At 37.6% G+C, this 18088-nt stretch overlaps 2 protein-coding genes across 4 annotated transcripts in view; one reads left to right on the top strand and one right to left on the bottom strand.

Moving 5' to 3' along the window:
- The first annotated feature begins 124 nt into the window (after positions 1–124).
- LOC127837903 (uncharacterized) lies at positions 125–6182 on the top strand. 3 transcript variants are annotated; one of them, XM_052365356.1, is made up of 6 exons: positions 215–277; positions 686–780; positions 1125–1201; positions 2609–2754; positions 5366–5533; positions 6070–6182. In XM_052365356.1, the coding sequence occupies exons 3-6, from the start codon at positions 1149–1151 to the stop codon at positions 6126–6128; spliced, it is 426 nt and encodes a 141-aa protein (XP_052221316.1). In that variant the 5' UTR covers positions 215–277; positions 686–780; positions 1125–1148; the 3' UTR covers positions 6129–6182. The 3 variants fall into 3 exon arrangements, with proteins under 3 accessions (XP_052221315.1, XP_052221316.1, XP_052221317.1); XM_052365355.1 differs by lacking the exon at positions 686–780 and having other exon boundaries at positions 125–277; XM_052365357.1 differs by lacking the exon at positions 686–780 and having other exon boundaries at positions 248–399.
- A 1689-nt stretch (positions 6183–7871) lies between these two features.
- Positions 7872–18088, bottom strand: part of LOC127837893 (laminin subunit gamma-1-like) — a 64688-nt gene continuing 54471 nt past the window's right edge. Inside the window, exons 26-30 of the mRNA XM_052365341.1 lie at positions 17474–17673; positions 16204–16362; positions 14510–14609; positions 13813–13940; positions 7872–12648 (exon numbers count right to left, since the gene is read on the bottom strand). Coding sequence (XP_052221301.1) covers positions 12511–12648; positions 13813–13940; positions 14510–14609; positions 16204–16362; positions 17474–17673 — 725 coding nt within the window. The 3' untranslated portion in view covers positions 7872–12510. The remainder of the gene's footprint in view (positions 12649–13812; positions 13941–14509; positions 14610–16203; positions 16363–17473; positions 17674–18088) is intronic.

Genomic DNA, 18088 nt, shown 5'->3' on the forward strand with positions numbered 1-18088 from the left:
CACCATTCAAAATGATATGCGTCTGTGTTTAGCGTCTTTGTTTTCGCACATTATCATTATTGCATCGAGTCGCATTTCAACTTATCAAACAAGTTACACTTTACTTTATATAGCTATCACTGAAATTCCATTTCTATCAAGATGAACCAACATCTGTGTGTTCACACGGACGTCCGCACAACTGATATCTCAGAGATCAGGCATTTTGACAGTGATCCCTTTTAAAGTGAACATTCATTTATACAGACGTGTTGGAAAAACATTTACATTTTTAGAAGTAAGCGTTTCTCCTGTGTTTTTGTTTGTTTTCTTTGTTGACATTTAAAAGTGTTTTTCTTTATTTTACTGCTAGGTTCATAACAAACCTGTTTGACCAAATAACAGACCGGACAATTGGAGGCTAGTATAAGCTTTGTCCTTGTTTAAATACAAGATATTAATTCTTGAGTAAATTTTGAATATTTCTTTTAAGCTTTATTTCTTTCGATGTCGGTTAGTAAGATGTAAGAACATGGGAACGATTTGCGCTTTTAATAACAGTAATCAGTAAATTGAATTCGTATAGCTTTAATCATAAACAACACAAATTACTAGGGTTAAGAGTCTTTTTTACTTACTGTTTTATTTCTGGCTTTGTAATACAGTTGTGAATGAATTGTTATGCAAGCGATGTCTAATATTTCTGAAATCTAACAAACCAAGCCATACAAGTGTAGACGGATTGTTTCTTGATTGTATTCGACGTATACTTTTGAAGGCCTGGTCTCATATATATGTACGGTATGTCAACAGATTACCTTTAAATTAAACTTTCACATGAAACTGAAACTTGTTGATTGAACTAAACGCAAAGGACTAATTGATCGCTTTTTAATGATCGTTTCTCAACTATAAAATAAATAACTGAAAATCATAATCGTGGTCTAATATATATATATTAAAAAGCGATCAATTTGTATATATATATATATATATATATATATATATATATATATATATATATATATATATATATATATATATATATATATATATATATATATATATGACAAAACCGGTTAATCTTAAATCAATGAGTCCGTAGTTGTAGTGTTTTTACGTATTTAATGCATATTTGATTGCAGGTCTGTGAACGCAATCCACTGTAAATGCAGCAGGTGGCATACTGTCTGGCCCTAGGCCTCTTCGTCCTTATCATGGGGTACGTATAAGAAAACATAAATTGAGCCTCATTTAAGGAAAACTGGACTAAATGCATGTTCGTAAAGTGTCATAACAGATTGGCATGTGAAGTCCGCATTTTCCGCCTAAACTGGATTTTCGCTGAGAAGATACTTTCTAAATGCCGATTAGCCTGTATGAACAACGCATGTGTTCATTCATGAGCATTCATGTTTTATTTTAGATATCCAAAAGTTTTATATTTTGTATATGGTCATCATGTACAACGCGCCCTAACATTTGACTTTGGTTCATGGTCACCATATTGAAAAGGTGAGATTTTTCCAGTTACTGCGGATTTCCCCCCCCCCCCCCCAACACAAGAACAATCCAACATTAAAAATAATAGGTCATCCCCCCCCTCCCCAGCCCCTACCAATACTAACGTAATTCAGTTTCGGCTCGGAGGGCCCTCATTAACTTTGAAAAAAAATATTCCCGTTCTGGGAAAACTGAGTTTAATGCAGGTGCGGAAAGTGTCGTCCGAGATTAGCCTTTGCCATCCGCTTATATAGAGTATAAAGTATCTTCTAAACGAAAATCCAGTGTACAAGGAAAGTTTTGTTTATGTTTTGCGTTTGCAAACTGCACAGGCAAATCTGGGACAACACTTTTCGCACGTGCATTAAGCCCAATTTTCCCAGAACGAGGCTCGACAACAAAAGCTTAAAATTTCATTTCTCAGCAAATACCGCCACTTGGAGCGGTCCGACATTCAACGCCTCTGTCACTCGAGTCAGTTTCAAAAACAAATACAATTACATAATAAATAATTGTATTAAGAAAGTGCAGTTATGAACCAACGAATGTCAAAACTTTGAAAACTGGAAAATGCAATAAATCAGGGACTATGACACAAAGCCCAGATCCTCACAGCTTTGGTTCGGAGGGACCTTATTATAAACTTATTTCAAAATTCAATAACAATGAATGCTTTATTCTTGCGTTACTCTTCCCTCCAGTATCCAGCGCCCAATATCCCTTATGAACCGGGTGCTCAAATAAAGCTGTACAAGTTTAAAGGCCCAGTTCAATACTTCTTATTTTACCGCTTACCCCCACCCACCCCCGCCACCATCACCTACACCAAATCCGGTCTTTTATATCATATGGCATTCTATTGTGGACCCATTGCAGCGGAGATCAATGCACGGGCGCAGAGGAAACAGTACAGTAAAAACTTTTTTACAGGTGAGGCAGCTGAGAAAAGATGATCATTACAAATATTTTATGGTGGAGTAGTACACAGAGTGGAAACCGCATGGAAAGGCCATACACTCTATTAACTCGTTAAAAATATCTGGAAATTTAACGCGACAAATTGTCCTAACTTGCAAAGAGTTTGTAGTGGCATTAATTTGTTGCATTACCTTGTCCTCGCTTCCAGTATCCATTGTCACCCAGAACGGCCCAACATACCCGTCGACCCGGTGGCTCAAGCCATCTTCCAGACGGCGGAGGCGAACCGAACCCCCGACGGCTTCCTCACGCAGGAAGAGATGACAGAGATCTTCCAGCGCTTCGACATGAACGGTAAGAAACACGCAGCGGTAAGAAACACGCATCAGTAAGGAACACACATCGGTACGAAACACGCATCAGTACGAAACACAACGCTACGAAAAACGCATCGGTGTGGAAAAAACATCGGTACGAATCACACATCGGTACAAAATACACATCGGTACGAAACGCAAACCGGTACGAAACACACATTGGTCCGAAACACACATCGGTACGAAACTCGCATCTGAATGAAACACACACCGGTACGAAACACGCATCGCTACGTAACAAGCATCGGTACGATACACGCTTCGGAATGTAACACGCCTCTGTACCAAACAAGCATCGGTACGTAGCACACATCGGTGTTCAACACACATCGGTTCAAAACAAACATCGGTTGAAAACACACATCTGTCTGTTACAGTTATACGATAATTGCATAACTGTTACATGTTCTCTTATTTATTGAAAAAATATTTATATCAAGGTGTTAACTGGCTTGTACTACATTTAAGAAATAATATTTTTCTATCGTGGTTTGTTGTCGAATAACCCACAGTAAGGAGTATAGATGCGTAGGAATTAAATCACGAGTGCGAAGCTCGGGTGATTTGATAACACGCATCTATACTCCTTAATGTGGGTTATTCGACAACAAACGTTGATAGAAAAATATTATTTCGATTCCAACACGATTCTGATTGATTTGGTTCAAGCTTTTGGACGTGAACTATATTTTTCAATACTCTTCCCTTCTTAGTAAAAAGTTCACTATTTAATGACGTTATTGAATTGTACAAACATATGACGTCGTTTTCACTCATAAATATTTTGCAAATGACGTCACTTTCATTGAGAGCAACAATCGAAGAAACTAAAAGACGTCACGTTTATTGATGCTACTTTCAGCTGACATGCTATAAATGTTTTCTTAATTACGTTTCTTAACAAATAACATTCTTTGCATGCGTCGTTATGCCACTTATCACCAAATATACAATTTGTAGTTTCAATTCATTTATATACATGCTACATTTATTACATGTCTTTTTGAGCGGGTTTTAGCACGTGCATTTTACTGCAATATTGTCTTTATTTATTCGAAACTATTTTCAAAACATTAAGCGCCGCCCATACTTTATTGCAGAATAACCCACACTTGATTTCCTTCTTTGTGTATAGAAAACAAGTCGCGTTCCGTGTTAGAATATAGAGTAATTTTAGAACCTGAAAATATAACTGTTAAAACCATATAGTAAATATAAATGTAGACATATCTTGTTAACTTTAAACAGCTACATTTTCTTGCCAAATCAACTGTTTTGAAAAGTGGATTACGACCAGCATGCTATAGTAGAAACAATTAAACATAAAACGGGATAAAGTCAATGTTTGACAGAAACGCTTGCATCAGTCTAGCGTGTTTAGTAGTGTTGCCTACCACGTGTTTACTAGTATCGTCTACCACACGGCTGATTCCTAAACTTTGGTTTGAGTGCATATTTGACCCGTATGACACTATGCCAGAGGGACTTTAAACTCCTGACAGAGCATCCAAAGCTGGGCAGGTAGAGGACTGACGAATATCAGCCACCTCTCCTCGAGGCTACGAGGTATAAGGAGGATCACTCAAGACAGAAGATCGGCAAGTCTCCTGAGACAAGGAAAAGCCGGAAAATAAACCACTGACTGATGCACTGGGAAAAAGTGCGCATAACTGCGGTGCAACGCTTTCCACTCCAATAATTGAGTGATTGTGAAGAAGTCCTTTCATGCAATAGATAAAAACATTATTCGATTCTATATTTGATCGTTACCTCTGAGTGACGACTGACTGTGTTCACTGGGAACCAACTTAGCTTGTGCGTAACGTGTTATCCCAGATTCGCCTATGTAGCCCGCACATGCAAATCAGGGTAGACACTTTCCGCTTTCATTGAATTTTTTGTTTAAAGAAGGTCTTTTCTGTACGAAGATCAAGTGTATACGGTAGGCGAAAAGTGTCGTCCCTGATTAGCCCGTGCGGACTACACAGGCTGGTAGGAACGACACTTTATGATCATGCATTAAGACCGGTTTTCCCGAAACGTGACTCATATTTTATGGTAGATCAATGCAATATAGTGGATTCTACCACGGCACGTGACTTGTTTTCTATATATAAAGACGGAAAACTACTGATGGTTATTACCCCGATATATACCAACGGTTGTTTAAAGTTACCTCACTTTGATTGTCCGCGTACTGTTTATGAATGAAGACGACGTCATTTGATTTTAATTGTTGTGGTGACGTCACGTTTTCGCGGAAAAGTGGAGGACGTTCGGTTAATATAATGCTCATTTAGCTATAACCTTGAAATCGCGGATAACTTATTGATGAAATCGTGTTAGAATCGAAATAATCGACGTGTAACCGTTGGTTATTGCGGTAATAACTAACGGTATGTCGTTCCGATGCTTGTTATCAAACCACTCGGGCTACGCCCTCGTGGATTAATTCCTACGCATCGAAACTCCATCACGTTGGTTATTACCGCAATAACCAATAGTTACCCGTCGATTATTTCGTAAGTAACCATTGGAAGGGTAATATATCCTTTAAAGCAAAAGGTAGCCTTTATACTTCTTCGTAGCTGACGGCAACATAGACGAGACGGAGTTCATCGCGCACTGGACGCTGCTGAAGCTCGGGGACCTCGAGCACGCGGTGACGCTCTTCCACCGGGCAGACACGGACAGGAACGGGGAGATCTCCAAGAACCCCGACTTTGCGAGGCTCTTCTATTACTTCGACAGAGACGGTGTGTAATAATTCTCATTATAAATAATTGAGCTCCGCTCTGGGAAACCGAGGCTTAATGCATGTGCGTAGTGTCGTCCCTGATAAGCCTGTCCTGTGCAGTAAGCACATGCTAATCAGGGACACTTTACGCTTTTATGGATTTTTTTTGTTTAAAGAAAGTCTCATGTATACAAAAATCCAGTTACGTCGGAAAGTGTCGTCCCCGATTAGCCTGTGCGTACTGCACAGTCTTATCAGGACATGCCAGTTTTCCCAGAACGCGGCTCATATAATTATAATAATTAATAATAATAAAGGCCGATTGGTCATATGTCACGAAACAGATACTTGTTCCTGTATTCACATCGTCCATCTATTAGGTGTGTATAGTTTCCTTAACAAGAGTACATTTTTATATTATCAATGGTGATTAATAACGCAAAAATGCAAGAAACATGTTAATAGATGGCAGTGAACAAATGATACATCTACGCAAATTAGTCCCATTCTAACTGTTTATATTTTATATTTCAATTTTTGTTACGACCTTTACAGGTGACCATAAAATCGCAGAGTCGGAGTTCCTCGCGGTTTGGTACAGCTTGTCCACATAAAACATATCGCGTATCTGTCACTGACAATAAAATAAATTACTGACGTATCCGCTTTGCGAGTGTTATCCGTGATTTTTGTTCAGGTATTTGGCATGACTACTATAACGAAAGCATAAAGAAAGTCTATTCTTCGCAAAAATCAAATTTAGGCGGAAAGTGTCGTCTCAGATTAGCCCAACTACACTTTACGCACACGCAATAAAACCCCCTTTTCACAGAGCACGGCTCATATACATGTCACGTTCTCAAGCGTCCGTGGTGAAAAGATCAGCGCAAAGTTTGTAAGTTAGATAACAGCTATCATATTTGTATATACAACATGTATGGGGTCTTGAATCAGAATATAATCTTGTTTTTGAACAAGGGCTGTTTGTAAAACATGCATGCCCCCTATATGGGCTGTCAGTTGTAGTGGCAGCCATTGTTTGAATACGTTTTTGTCACTGTGACCTTGACCTTTGACCTGAAAATCAATAGGGGACATCTGCCAGTCATGATCAATGTACTTATGAAGTTTCATGATCCTAGGCCTCATTATTCTTGAGGTATCATCCTGAAACCATTGTACTGCTTCGAGTCACTGTGACCTTGACCTTTGACCTAGTGACCTGAAAATTAATATGGGTCATCTGCCAGTCATTATCAATGTACCTATGAAGTTTCATGATCCTATGCGTAAGCATTCTCGAGTTATTATCCAGAAACCATTTTACTATTTCGAGTCACAGTGACCTTGACCTTTGACCTAGTGACCTGAAAATCAATAGGGGTCATCTGCCAGTCATTATCAAAAGGTGACCTTGACCTTTGACCTAGTGACATGAAAATCAATAGGGGTCATCTGCCAGTCATTATCAATGTAACTCTGAAGTTTCATGATCCTAGGCCTAAGCTTTCTAGAGTTATCATCCTGAAACCATTTTACTGTTTCGAGTCACTGTGACCTTGACCTTTGACCTAGTGACAAGAAAATCAATAGGGATCATCTGCCGGCCATGATCAATGAACCTATGAAATTTCATGATCCTAGGCATAAGCATTCTTGAGTTTTCATCCGGAAACCATTTTACTGTTTCGAGTCACTGTGACCTTGACCTTTGACCTAGTGACCTGAAAATAATTAGGGGTCATCTGCCAGTCATGATCAATGTACGTATGAAGTTTCATGATCCTAGGCGAAAGCATTCTTGAGTTATCATCCGGAAACCATTTTACTATTTCGAGTCACTGTGACCTTGACCTTTAACCTAGTGACCTGAAAATCAATAGGGGTCATCTGCCAGTCATGATCAATGTACCTATGAAGATTCATGATCCTAGGCCTAAGCATTCTAGAGTTATCATCCTGAAACCATTTTACTGTTTCGAGTCACTGTGGCCTATGACCTTTGACCTAGTGACCTGAAAATCAATAGGGGTCATCTGCCAGTCATGATCAATGTACCTATGAAATTTAATGATCCTAGGCCTAAGCATTCTGGAGTTATCATACAGAAACCATTTTACTATTTCGAGTCATTGTGACCTTTACCTTTAACCTAGTGACCTGAAAATCAATAGGGGTAATCTGCCAGTCATGATCAATGTACCTATGAAGTTTCATGATCCTAGGCCTAAGCGTTCTTGAGTTATCATCCGGAAACCATCTGGTGGACGGACCGACCGACGACTGACGGACATGCTCAAAACAATATACCCCCTCTTCTTCGAAGGGGGGCATAAAAATAATGCAACAAGTCTTCCTCTGCTGAACACGTGTTTTATTTCTCATACATGAGACGTGACAATGCTTTCTACGGACAAAAACGGAATCGGTATTGTCAGACCTAACTTGTAAAGAGCATACTATGAAAACGGTAGTTCTTTGCTGGGAACTAATTTTTTCTTCTTATGCCGGTATATGAAATTATATGTTATTATAGTGAAATGTCTATTGATCACAGTACTCAAATATTTTCAATATCAAATTCCGAAGTGTGATTTTTTTTACATCGAACAGCAAAGTAAAGCATGTGATGGGTCAGTTAAGAGAGTACTACGGAAACTGGTGGTTGAAGAATAGCTGGTGAGGCGTTTGAATGCATTTGAACCGCGCTCTATGAAAATGGGATTTAATCATGTTAGTAGTGTCGCCCCAGTTAAGCCTGTGCAGCCAGCCAAGGCTTATCAGTGATGGTGCTTATAAAAGACTTATTTTAAACGAAAATTCCATGAAGGCAAACAGTGACATTCCTAATTATAAATAAGCCTTTGCAGACAACACAGCAAAATCTGGGACAACACCTAACGCACACGCATTCAGCCCCGCTGTATCAAAGCAGGCTTATGTTACAAACCCTTGAGGTACAGGAATATAACCATTGTTGTTATAATAATGTATGATCGAAGAAACTGTGATCATGTTAACAGATCAGTTATATTTATAAACAATCAGTACAAAAAGGAAAAGGAAATACAAAGCAATACAAAATTGAAATGAACTGAACTGATATTTTATGTTGAATACAACTACATGTACATACAGTATAAATTCAATAGTTGTACAAGTTTATAAATTTGCAACATCAAAAAGCTACATTTGAATAAAATCAACAGAAATCAGGTAAAGATATATATGAGTAAACGATGCATACAACCCTATACTATGCATAGGACCTGAAGCTCTCACATGGTAGAAATCGACGTCGACACAAAAACTAAAGGGTTCGTAAAATTCATATGTTGTAGAAACTTGATAATGACTCGTTCTCTGTTATAACTGTTGATATGTACCTAAACAAAGGTTACGTTAACAATGCTAGCCAAATAACTGAATTATCCTCATTTCTGAGTACCTTCATATAAAATTGGGATATTAAAATCAATTAAAGGATGCTTGAAATGGAGATAAATATTTCCATACAAATAAATATTTCCCACGAATAAAGTTGTGTCGGGTCCAACAATTTTGCCCTTTTTTAGCCAATCAAGTAAAATTTCACCTCACAACCAGTATTATGAGCAAAGACAAACAACCTTCAATTCTATATGTTCAGGCTTATTAAGGGAAAATATGTTTTTGATGAAAAAAAATGTTGGCACAATAATTATCCTTGAGGCATTTTATTTCAGAAAAATACTTCCAAGTATGGCAAACAGTGAACTTGAATATACAACACTTTAAACAAAAACAGTTTAGTTTGTTCTTGCGGTTCTTATTCTTAAATAGTATTGCGAAACAAGAGATTGCCAAGCAATATGGTCCCCTACCGTTAAAACTCCACCATTGTCAGTAAAAAAAAATTACATTTTTTTATTTGTTGCCATAGCAACCAGAATTCTTGACGTAGGAACAAAATAAAATGACGGGCATACTCTCCATATTGCCATCCATCCATGTTTCAAGTTTTATGAAAAAATATGAAGAACTTTTAAAGTTATCGCAGGATCCAGAAAAGTGTGACGGACAGACAGACAGAGAGCAAACCATAAGTCACCTACGGTTTCACCGGTAGGGGACAATAAATCACAACGCAACTGTCATGTGGAGATTCAGTTACAGATTGTTATAACTTAATAAGGGCAAGGTTCAAAGATTGACAATTTCATAATATTCCAAACAGTTGTTCACTTTTAACTTTTTTACACAAACTAGCAAAATATATAAACATATGTGAACAAGCACCTTTAATATTGATTAATGATTATTATGCATATGAGGAATTCCAATTAAATTTGAATTATGCTACATGATAATTAACAGGTATAGAATGTATATACCGATGAGCACATTTTATAGTAAAATCTTAGAAAATGGACGAATTTGCATAACAAATTATACATGATCTGTTAAACATTGTGTCAATTACAACCTGGCGTCTAACATTATGCTGATTAGATCTTAAAGATGCAAAATTCTCAAACTGATCATTAAATTGAACCAAGGTAAAAAAACAAAGTACATACATTTTACTGGCCTTGAATATGTTAACATCAAAACGACTACATGCAGAAGACATCTGGAGAACTTTTTTGATAATATAATAATATAAAACAAAGGCTGGACTTGCAATATAATCCTTTTAAAAATGTGTTCAAACTAAACAAGCAACATAGAAAGGATAGAAAATAACATAAACATGCAGAAGAAAATTAAAAAAAAATCACAAGATGTTTGCAAAAAAATCTTTCAGCTGAAATAATTGCTTCATAAAAATGTAATACATATGAAATATACATATATATTTTATATACATGAACAAGCTTATGTTCTACAAACTTACAGCATTATCTAAAATTTTGCTAAACTGCAATACAATCTAAACACAGAATGGTCGAGTAACATAAATATTGATATAAACTCAACACAAGAGATAAGAAACATGCCACAACAATTTGTTACAAAAGGACGACAACTGAAACATATTTTGGCACTAAACTATCCTGACACATCGAAGGTCTGTACAATGCAAGTAGTCCTACAATTTAATATCAAAAGATTAAATACGTAAGTATGCCCATATCTTATAGACAAAACAAGATGTGATGACATATTAATGGTTATTCTTATACCATATTCTTTGATTTTCATGTAAAACTTTTAGAAATCCATATAATCCAGAATAACAAATTGTCTTTATTGAAATAAAAGTGTTAACACCAAAATGGTGTCACCTATTCTGTAGTTGCAAATAAAGAAAACTATTCAGGAATTATAGCAAAACATTAAAATAAAACGTATTAAAGACAAAGTTAAGATGCTTAAGGACTATTAACTTGTTGTATAAACTTCTGTGCTACATACACTTGTACACCCTGTGGCTTTAAGAAACGATTGCAAGGTTTGAACAAAGACAGAACCATTGTACACATTAAATGAAATCGTTTGCTAATTAAACCTTAATATTACACATAAATTTACATGCTACCTTCTTATAAACTGTGACCCATTTCGCTCATGCCATATGACCTTTATCAGAGCTTCCCACTGCTCAGAAAATAGTGTAGACAAATAGTATTTTCTTAACCTAAAAGTGATTATTTGTGGCCATGGGCTCATTGGAGAAAAGGAGAGTAAGCACTGCTTTTTAATCAACAGTGGTACAGTAATAATCAGTCACTGATTTGAACAGTAGATGGGCACTTGTTTATGGGTTTTGAACTATGGATATACCTAGTTTTTTGTGCTGATGGTAGTAAACGTGCTGCACACAAAAATGATAAACCAAGTGCTTGGTAATGCTAGGTAGAATGCATAACGAGATGGATTGTCTTTATTATTCTAGTTAAATTATCCACTTTAATGATACCCTTAAATCATTTAAAAATCCAGAATTAGCAAGCTAAGCTTCACAAAACATAAGCATTAGAATGAATGTAAACATGCAGAGTAACACAAACAATATTTGTGTGGCCAGCCATGATAAGGTGGGTAAATATTAACAATAAAATGCTACAAAAACATCTTAAACTGAAGCCAAAAGCAGATTAAGATAAATATATAGCCCATAAAGCAAACAGTAAAGCTCTTGCATGATGGCTTTGGTTTAAAGCAAAGACATTAAATGAAGAGCACAAGCCATAGATTATGTTAAAGTAATAAAAGATCAATTTTATCTACTATTTTGGAGTCGTCAGTATTTTGACAGGAAACATATCTTAATGCATACTCTTACATAATAATATGTTCCAAGCAAAGTGTCATTCATAACTGTCAAAAATATGAAATGCTGACTTCTTTTCTAATCATAATCAAATAGGTACATAATTATGAAATTAATTCTTGAACAAATATTTTCTACTCATCATTTTAACATGAAATGCAGTAATATCCTAATGAACAACATACTGGTTAGTTACCATGACACATGAAATCTTGTAAGGCAAACATTTCCAAACATAAAGAATACAGTCACAAAGAGCAAACTATGCATGCAAAATGTTTGCAAACATCAAAATCACTGTTTGTACAGATCTAATCTTGTAATCATATTATTCCAATAAAAGGACTTCATCATCATAATAAGTTGCTTAGGTCAGTCATGTTCAGAAATACAACAGTTTCTAGAAGGAAAACAAGACAAATACTTTTGAACTTTCTACTTGTTTAAATCCTTATATTTAATAACAACAATGACAACCGAAAGCCATACAGTCAGGCAGACATATCATATTGTTACACTAACAGTTTTACATTCATGACAAGAGTAGCTTTGTCAACAAACACATTTCTGTTTTTTTTTAGGATATTAAATTTTGATGAAACAAATGCCTTTAGAGGGACACTTATACAGAGTTTAAGATTTGGGTAGTTCGTTGTTCTCTGAGGTCAAGTTGGCGCCAACCCCAAGGTCATGGTGGTCATAACACCATAATTATAGTTGATGGTGTTCCATAACCATGGTTACTGTGCAGTGGGTGTCTCTATGTCGATGTTCTTGAAGCAGCCGGTGGGAAGTGAGTCCATGATGTCCTTGACATTCTGAACGTCCTTCTCCAGCCCGGACAGGTCCTGGCTGTACTCCTGCACCCACACCTTCAACTGCAGCAAAGGGAGATAATCATGTGCTATTAAATTGGATTTAATAAAGGGAGATATTGATGTGTTATTGAACTGGTTTTAATAAAAATGTCAAATATGTATGCAATACCTTCATCTGTGGGAAAGGCAGAAACACACATGTATGAGTCATGCCCTGGAAATACTGGGCTTCATGCATGTGAAGTAAGTGTCATCCCAGATTAGCCTGTGCAGTCCGCATAGGCTTACCAGACACAACATTTTTCACTTTATTATATTTTTGGGTTTAAAGGAAGTCTCTTCTTAGCGAAAATACAGTTTAGGCAGAGTTTCAATTCTGATTAGCCTGTGACTGTGTGAACTGTTCATTATAACCATTCTGGTTGAAAAAAGTTAAACTTGCTTCACAAAACTTCGCTTGCCGAAAGGTTCAGTATTGGGTGTTATCAATTGAAGAGAATTGAAATTCTGAAATTGTTGGTACACAATAGCATCCCTGTTTGACCAGCAGAAGGTCATCTTTTGAGCAATCTTTCAGTCAGTAAATCACCGCCTTGCATTCACAGTATTATAAAGGAATCCCTGGCTGAAGTAACAAAACATTGATATTTAATTGGAAATTGCTCCGGGCTAAAGCCATGTACATAGAATGTCGTCCCATATTAAATTAGTGCAATCTGCAATAAAGTACTGACCACCCTACTAGCAAAATCTAAAAAATCTCAAGAGCTGCAAAGTTACAGCCCTAACAATCTTTACAATTATTTCACACTCTCGTTTAATTTTGTAGTCAGTTTGAAGGCATGATTCTTCTCTTAACATTTGCAAATAGCCGGGTTTCAGCAAGTGAAATTGTTCATACTGTCTGATGAGTACATAACGATGTAGCTGTACCTTGTGAATAGCAGTGGAATGTGTCAGAGGTACGGCTTTACAATTGAACTGAGCCACACTATGGTAAGACAGGGGTTAGTGCATGTTTGTCATCCCAGATTAGCCTGTGCAGTTCCCACAGGCAAATCTGAAACAACTCTCACTGCTTTTATGGATTTTTTTTGTTTTAATGAAATGTCTTCAAAACAAAAATCAAGTGTAGGTGGAAATGTTTCGTCCCTGATTAGCTTATGCAGCCTGCATTAAGACTGGTGTTCCCAGAGAATGTCTCAGTTGTAGTAACTAGCTTACCTGGTTATTGGCTGTGGTGAGTTTGGCAAACTGTGCCTCCAAGTCTGCATTCTGGAGCACTGCCTCGGCAGCGGCCAGCTCTGTCTCCAGGCGATCTAGTTCTGCAGTGTCAAGGTCACGCAACGTAGCTAAAATAGAAGGCAGTGAAATTAGTTACCAAGGAAACCAATATCTTGGTCCATATATACAAACTCGTTCTAAGTGTTAAAAGCATATTGTGCTAAACCACTGCTAAGAGAAAAGATGGCAGATAAGAATATGACATTTTAAGATTGATTAATACGTTGAATGGAAGACTCCATAAAGGGGCTAGACAAATCTAATACTAGGCCTAATGAATATTCTGAAATTATAATATTCGAATAGCTAAAATGTAGAATAAACCAGCTCCAATAATATCAATTGGTATTTATAACAGTTTGATTATGACAGCATGTGTAGTCTCTTTGTAAGATTTAGTATTTGTTCTCCAATATAAATAAATCAATGCTGTATGAAATCTATGAATGGATTGCTGAATATTGACTACAAGGTACCATGTTGATATGGCCAACGTGTAACAAAGACTTCTGTGGCTGTATGTGGAAAACAACTGGTATAAATGGACACTGGGTTATCAACTGGGAGAAAGTGACCCTTCAGCTGGGAATTTCACATTAGAAGTAGCATAGTAAAACAGGACTTAGACAACACTTACAAAGTATCTGGCTGATGTTTTCCACCTTGGCTAAAGCGTCTGCCACTCTGTCTGCAGCTTCCTTAGCAGACTGCTTGGCTGCACCTGCCTTCTGTAAGGCCTGTAACAGACAACATGGGAGGGGCATGATAGAAGTCAACCACTCCGGTGTGTGTGTATTTCAAAGCTACTTAGGTCTTTTCTGCGCCTTAGGCTCCATCATGTGTGGCCCTGGGGGTCTGCCCCAGCACTCCTACCTAATTAGCTTACAAGTTTTATGAAAGTTGGGATGGATTTTGATTTATAGCTGAAATATCCAGCTATTTCTAGTTTTTACTGAAACATTTTCAAATTTTGTGTGGTCTTGTAGTGTGGGTGGAAGTATGAGTAGGTGAAGGAAACCCCACCTGTCCTGTATGGTGACCAGCACCTACTCACAAGCACTGGGAGCAGGGATTGAACCCAGGTCACACAGCTGTAAAGGACATGTACCAACCACTGCTTTTATCAAAATACCAAGATTGCCCAGTCACATAAAAGACTGGCTTTATTAATACCTGTAACTCGATTACAATCCATTTTGCGAGGGTCCATATAATTTCAATTTCTCTGGTTCATGAAAATGATATTAATTTTAGATAGTTTAGTTTGATATGATTTGGATTGTTTCTGTTTGCGAATATTGCTGACAGTACATGGATCACTTATATGAAATAAGAAATGAAGCTACTTTTACCCTTTCCCCCATAAGAAGCGAAGTGAAAATGACTTTTGCAACCAGCATAAAACCAGAACAGCCTGCGAGTAACTCGCAGTCTGTTCAGGTCTTATGCTGTTTGCTGCTCATCAGTTTGGTCCCTGTCAGTATTTAAGGCCATACATACATTATTGGCTTAGTCCCTGTCAGTATTAACGGCTATATATTCATTTTCGCTTTTGTCCCTGTCAGTAACAAGTCCATTATCTTCCATACAAATATTATCAGTCTGGTCCCTGTCTATACATACATTATCACTCTGGTCCCCTGCTATACATACATTATTACTCTGGTCCCCTGCTTAAAATACATTATAAGTCTGGTCCCCTGTCTATACAAACATTATCTCTCTGGTCCCCTGCTGTACATACATTATCACTCTGTTCCCCTGCTTAAAATACATTATAAGCCTGGTCCCCTGTCTATACATACATTATCACTCTTGTCCCCTGCTGTACATACATTATCAGTCTAGTCCTCTGGGCATCTGCTATACATACATTATCACAATGGTACCTGCCTATACATACATTATCACAATGGTCCCTGTCTACACATACATTATCACAATGGTCCCTGTCTATACATACATAATCACAATGGTCCCTGTCTATACATACATTATCAGTCTGGTCCCCTGCTTTACATACATTATCTGTCTGGTCCCCTGCTATACATACATTATCAGTATGGTCCCCTGCTATCATGCTATACATACATTATCAGTCTGGTGCCCTGCTATGCATAAATTATCAGCCTGGTGCCTTGCTATACATACATTATCAGTCTGGTCCCCTGCTAAACATACATTATCAGTCTGGTGCCCTGCTATACATACATTATCAGTCTGATCCCCTGCTATACATACATGATCAGTCTGGTCCCCTGCTATACATACATTATCTGTCTGGTCCCCTGCAATACATACACTATCAGTCTGGTGCCCTGCTATACATACATTATCTGTCTGGTCCCTGTCGGTATCAGCCTTCAGTTTGAGGTTGTCCACCTGCTCCTTGGAGTCTGACACATCCTTGTCCAGCTGGTCTGCATCATCCAGCAGCTTCTCAGCCTTCTGCTTGGTTTGGCCTGCATCTTGACGGATACGACTCGCCTCCTGGGATACCAATATACACACGATAATTGTTCAAAATTGTTAAAATTGGAAAAGATAGCATTTAGATGGGTACGGGATCTTGCCTCCTGGGGAAGCAATATATACTTGTTTTTGTTAAAATTGGATGGGATGTTGGCGTTCTTATGTTAATTGATGTAGCCTGACAAGGACTTTGCTGACAAAATACCAGTGTAAGAGGGACAGGTCATGCTAGCATCTTGATGGATACGACACTCCTCATGGGATACCAATTTATGTGATCCGAGAGCTAATCATGTAATGTATACAGTTGGTGGTCTGTTAAAAACCAGGTGGACAGGAACAATATTTGCTTCTCCTGATATAGTTTCTGGACCTTTGTTGTTTGCTATATTAATGTCACAAGCCTCCATCTGGGAAAACTGGGCTTAACCCTTTGCATGCTGGGAAATTTGTCGTCTGCTAAAATGTCGTCTGCAGAATTTATAAAATTAGCATTTTCTTCGATTTTTTTCAAAGAATACTATCAGAATAGCAAACAGTTTGGATCCTGATGAGACGCCACGTTCTGTGGCGTCTCATCTGGATCCAAACTGTTTGCAAAGGCCTTCAAAATTCGGTTCCCGCACTGAAAGGGTTAATACACATTTGTAAAAAGTTGCAATCTGCAAACCTTTTTATGTGGGTATTCTGTATCTGTGCATTCATAAGATGGACAGAGTTTATACTGAGTATGATAAGGCAGTTCAATAAAGTTATAAGCGACTGCCATTAATATGTATGGCTCCTAAGTCATGGGTTCCATACCAACTAGGGATTTTATTATTTCTGACTTTTTCTACCAATTTTCTCTTTTTTTTAATATAGTATTTGATGAACTTAATGAATCTGTTGAAGTGGATTAATGCAAAATAATAAATAATTAAAAACACAGTAGGAATCCAGTTTCCTCTGTCCCTTCGAAGTGAAAGAGCAGGGTAAACATGTTCCTGCCTTAAGCCACCTCCATTACCAAGAAAGAGAGCGCAATACATTCCATAGGAACAAGGGAGCGCAATACATTCCATAGGAACAAGTAACATAAAAATAACATACGGGTAACTTCACCAACAACTTAGTACACAACACTTACATCAGAGGCCCCTTGAGCCATTTTCTCAGCCTCCTGGGCGATACGTAGGGCCTCTGCCGCGTCACTTCCTGCCCCACTGAGCGCATCCCTGGCCTCCTGGGTTCTAGCCTCGGCCTCCCTGATGTTTGCCTCAATCTCTGGAACCTTCTCAAGGGCATCCTCTGCCTTACCTCGACTGTCCTGAACAACCTGGTTGAAACCTAGGGAAAAGATATTTATATAACAAGGATCATGCTTACAAACAAATTTACAATGATTTGTGTGCTTTTTTTACCGTTTAATTTTCACAAATAGAACTCGATATAAAAAATATAACAAGCGATGTGTTTGTGAAACACTATGTCCCCATATATTTGACCTTTGACCTTGATGGATGACCTTGACCTTTCACCACTCAAAATGTGCAGCTCCATGAGATACACATGCATGCCAAATATCAAGTTGCTACACTCTTCAATATTGCAAAAGTGTACATTAAATGAGCAATTTTGACCCATATATTTGACCTTTGACCTTGAAGGATGACCTTGACCTTGACATTTTACCACTCAAAATGTGCAGCTCCATGAGATACACATGCATGCCAAATATGAAGTTGCTATCTTCAATATTGCA

The sequence above is a fragment of the Dreissena polymorpha genome, chromosome 7 (genome assembly GCF_020536995.1).
Source record: "Dreissena polymorpha isolate Duluth1 chromosome 7, UMN_Dpol_1.0, whole genome shotgun sequence".
Lineage (NCBI taxonomy): Eukaryota > Metazoa > Mollusca > Bivalvia > Myida > Dreissenidae > Dreissena > Dreissena polymorpha.

What these genes read in the sequence shown, in the direction of transcription:
- LOC127837903 (XM_052365355.1), top strand. Translation starts at nt 1,149, where the DNA reads ATGCAGCAGGTGGCATACTGTCTGGCCCTAGGCCTCTTCGTCCTTATC. An exon ending in CTCTTCGTCCTTATCATGGG is followed by an intron (nt 1,202 to 2,608) that starts GTACGTATAAGA and finishes CCTCGCTTCCAG; the next exon opens with TATCCATTGTCACCCAGAAC. An exon ending in CTATTACTTCGACAGAGACG is followed by an intron (nt 5,534 to 6,069) that starts GTGTGTAATAAT and finishes CGACCTTTACAG; the next exon opens with GTGACCATAAAATCGCAGAG.